The 3,886-nt window shown below is 36.2% G+C and overlaps 1 protein-coding gene across 1 annotated transcript in view; it reads right to left on the bottom strand.

Moving 5' to 3' along the window:
* Positions 1–3,886, bottom strand: part of VPS8 (vacuolar protein sorting 8 homolog (S. cerevisiae)) — a 251,525-nt gene that overhangs the window by 198,104 nt on the left and 49,535 nt on the right. The window contains exon 15 of the mRNA XM_011945863.1: positions 1,916–2,186. Within this exon, the coding sequence (XP_011801253.1) occupies positions 1,916–2,186 (271 nt within the window). The remainder of the gene's footprint in view (positions 1–1,915; positions 2,187–3,886) is intronic.

The following is a 3,886-nucleotide window of genomic DNA, read 5'->3' as shown; positions in this document are numbered from 1 at the left end:
TGAGCCACCACGCCCGGCCACTCTTTTTTTTTGAGACAGAGTCTCGCTCTGTTGCCCAGGCTGGAGTGCAGTGGCACAATCTTGGCTCACTACAACCTCTGCCTCCTGGGTTCAATTTTTTGTATATTTAGTAGAGACTGGGTTTCACCGTGTTAGCCAGGATGGTCTCGATCTCCTGACCTTGTGATCCGCTCACCTTGGCCTCCCAAAGTGCTGGAATTACAGGCGTGAGCCACCGCACCCGGCCAATATTCTTGTGCTTTGTTCTAGAAGATAAGTGATTTGGAAACAGTTTGATCCTTTCTGGTCTTACTTTTAAGATGTGTTAGCTGGGACCAGTGCGTCATTTATTCTAGTCCTAATGAGGCAAGACAACTCTGAGGACTCTACCCACTGCCCTGTGAATCATGAAGCTTTCCATTCTGGCTGGTGTAACAAGCACTGTTTCCAGCCCTGTGTAAGCACTAGATACGGTTCCCTCTAAACCTTTCAAATGGCTCTTTCCTGGTCCTTGGGCAGCTTCCTTCTATGCATTTGCTGATTAGGAGTCTAATGAACACTCAAGGGGGACTCTTTCATAGTGCCCTTTTCTCCAGTACTCTCTCTTGCAAACTCAACCCAATTTTGTCTTCCTGCAATCTCAGCTGTGTCTTCTCAACTCATGGAGTCTTCTAGGCTCCAGTTGGGTTCCTCCACAGCCCAGATGCCCTCTGGAGGCTGGAAGCTAGGACAATCACAGAGTTTACAGCATTTGTTCCCCATTTTATGAGAGATTGCTGTCCGTCATTACAGATGTCCAGTGTCTTAAGAACTGCTGTTTACTTTTCTTCTTCTTCTTCCCTCCCCCTTCCCCTCCCCCTCCCCCTCCCTTCTCCTTCACCTTCCTCTTCTTCGGTTATTTCAAGCAGAAGAGTAAATCTAATTCCCCACAACTCTATCTTGGCTAAAAGTACAAGTTCAAAGTCCACTGGTATTTTTAATACCATTCAAACACAAAAAAATAAAGTATGGAACAGTAATTATTATTATCACTTAATGAATTATATTGCACTATCATTTCTTATTCTGACTTTTCTTGGTTTTTAAAGTGGGAGGCTGGAAGACCCTTTCATATATATTTTACGCTCTGAAGTTTTAATATGAGGGAGATTTGAGCAAAGCTTACACATCATGCTATAGTCACTCATTTAATATTACCATCATTACTATTTTTTTCAAAAAATTATCCAAGGAAGTCTCACGATGGTCTAAATTTCCTACTGAAAGATTTGTGGTTTAGGAACATGAGATCACAATTCAAGTTGATTGAACTATAAACTATCTGTGGAAATTGCTTAAGGCCATTATTGTAGTTGCTTAATGATACAATAAAATTAATGCTAAGGCCATAACTCTGTTGTGTCCTCCTTCTCTCTAGGCTCCTGCATCTCATCTATTACCTATTTCTAGAGTATCTTCTTTCTCTCAAAGCCATCTTTGCTTTTTAATACCCACAGCTACCATACCTGTTCAAGCCTTTACCATTATCACTCAAATATTTCCAAAGCCTCATAGGGTACCTGTCTGTTATTTATCCCTTAAATCTATCAGGCTTATTACCGCCAAATTAAGCTTTCTAAAAATATTTTGATTTTACAGTTTTTCTCACAAATTTTCCATACTTCATTATTTTAGTATAAAAATTAAAACTGGTATTAAGTAAGTAACATTTCTGAATAGAAGGGAACAAAAATTATTGTTTTAGCTTGTATTTCTAAAAACTTACAAGCACATTCACACCCACTTCAACCTAGTGGCTTTTAAATAAACACCTCAAGACAGAAAAAGGTAACTCCCCAGAGTTCCTATTTCTAAAACAAATACAACAAAATACCAAGTTTATCAAAGCAATACCAAGATAAGTGATTATCCTTACCAGTGCCTGGCTAACATTTCCTCCAGTGGCTAGTGATTTGAAATGGCTGCTATTATAGACCAGCTGAACTTCTGAGATCTCCACTGTCTCCAATTCCTCTTGTGTTTGCCGATCAATCACATGCAACTTCTCCACGCTGTCTAAGAGCACAACTGTGCGTGAATTTATCCACTGTAATTCAAGCACACAACAAAACAAAAGAGAGACCACACCCACATCATCATTTGGGTCAAGAAGAAAGGTTGGCTCCTCGATTAAATTACATTGACGACTTTATCCATTTAACAATTAACATGGCAACACAATCAAAGCAAGAATTACTCAGTGACAGCCCAGAGAACAGTAGCTACAATATACTACTAACTTTTGAGAATGTTAAAATGACACTTGCACAGTGTAAAAGAAGACTAAAAGCTGTAGGTGGATTAGAGCATATCGTTTTTTATAAAAGATTTTTAAAAGCAATTGGCACAAATGACTTCAGTATCATGACAAACTCTGCATTTCTAGTTTTTATGGTACTGCTAAAACAAAAGAACAAAGAAAAGCCCATAAACCTAGCTGGTCAAAGGACAATTGTCAGCACTGAAGCAATACATATTTTAAAATAGAAGCTATTTTAAAAATCTACTTCCTTCAAAATCTCTCTTAAAATTACGAGAGTCCTTTGTTCTATTTCTCTGTATCTCCCAAATTTTCTTTAATAAGTACTATTATAATTTTAAAAGTACTAACAATAATAACTTTAAAAATCTTCTGAAGGATGCCATTTTAACAAATTTCTTGGGTTATGTATAAAATCAGATTTCTTATTTCCAAATTTTTTTTTGGCAATCCCAATCCTTTCCCAAGAAATAAATCTTAAAATCTGCTCAATCAGAATTCAGAAGTAGCCAGAACAAAGTGCTTCCTCTGCCCTTTATGTCTCTGGTATTCATATTGGTGTATTTGTATGCTCTATTCTATGTCATCAGATACTATCTGCATAATGTCCAACTAAAGATAACCAAGTTGAAAATGCTAAAAAATATACTCTATTACTGTATATTAGCCACCCTAAGGGAAGAGTTTGTTCCCCTCTCCTCCTCTAAAAAATCTCTTTCAGAAAACAGGGAGTTTGATATGCAAATATTTTACAGAAAGCTCTTATAAGCTGCTCTCTTAATTATTTTATTTAGAAAAACAAAGTATTTTCTAGGAAAAATCACATTATTTAGCCTTATACAACCTTAATCAGTGCTAGTTCTTAGGTACTCTCACAGGTCACCTGGTTAAAAGAAAATGAGAGAATGGTAGAAAAAAAGGAACTTCAGTAAGTTTTGTAATTATTCCTGAGATTAGACCCGCTGAGTTGCAAGTGTCCACACTATTATAAATAAGCCTTTTAAGGGTAATTTAGAAAACAATGCAGTTAATGGTCACACACACGTGTGCAGATTTTTAAAGTACTGTATCTCAAACATCTTAAACAGAAGTGATGATGATAAATTCTGAAAAGCTGTATGACATGATTCAACAAGACAATTCTGGTGATGACAACACTGATGTCTTTTAAGAGTCTGAACAAAATTATTTCATAAAATGTGTATGGAAGAAAGAATTATTTCTAAACAACTGTCTGGGAGTTAAAAATGTAATGTACAACTAAATCAATAAATTATGTAAAGAAAAGATCTATTTCATCTATATCCTAAAAAATTACATGTTATCAAGTTGAGGAAAAAACCCTTTTTCAGTCTTTTTATTAGAAAAATGAGGAATTGCCTTACATTTAGGGTTGCCTATATTCATGCATCTACAGAATGTTTTACCGGACACCAGACACGGATGTGCTAAAATGTATTAATGATGGGAACCCAGAAATATTATAATTACTTTGTTCTCAAAATTAACAAACTACTTGAGAGAGAAAAAATAAAATTTGATACAAAAAGAAATCTCTCTCTTTTTAAACCAAGAAGTGGCCGGGCG

This window comes from Colobus angolensis, unplaced genomic scaffold (genome assembly GCF_000951035.1).
Source record: "Colobus angolensis palliatus isolate OR3802 unplaced genomic scaffold, Cang.pa_1.0 Scaffold245, whole genome shotgun sequence".
Taxonomy (NCBI): Eukaryota; Metazoa; Chordata; class Mammalia; order Primates; family Cercopithecidae; genus Colobus; species Colobus angolensis.
The sequence above is the reverse complement of the archived record's forward strand: the minus strand, read 5'-3'. Positions and strand labels throughout refer to the sequence as shown.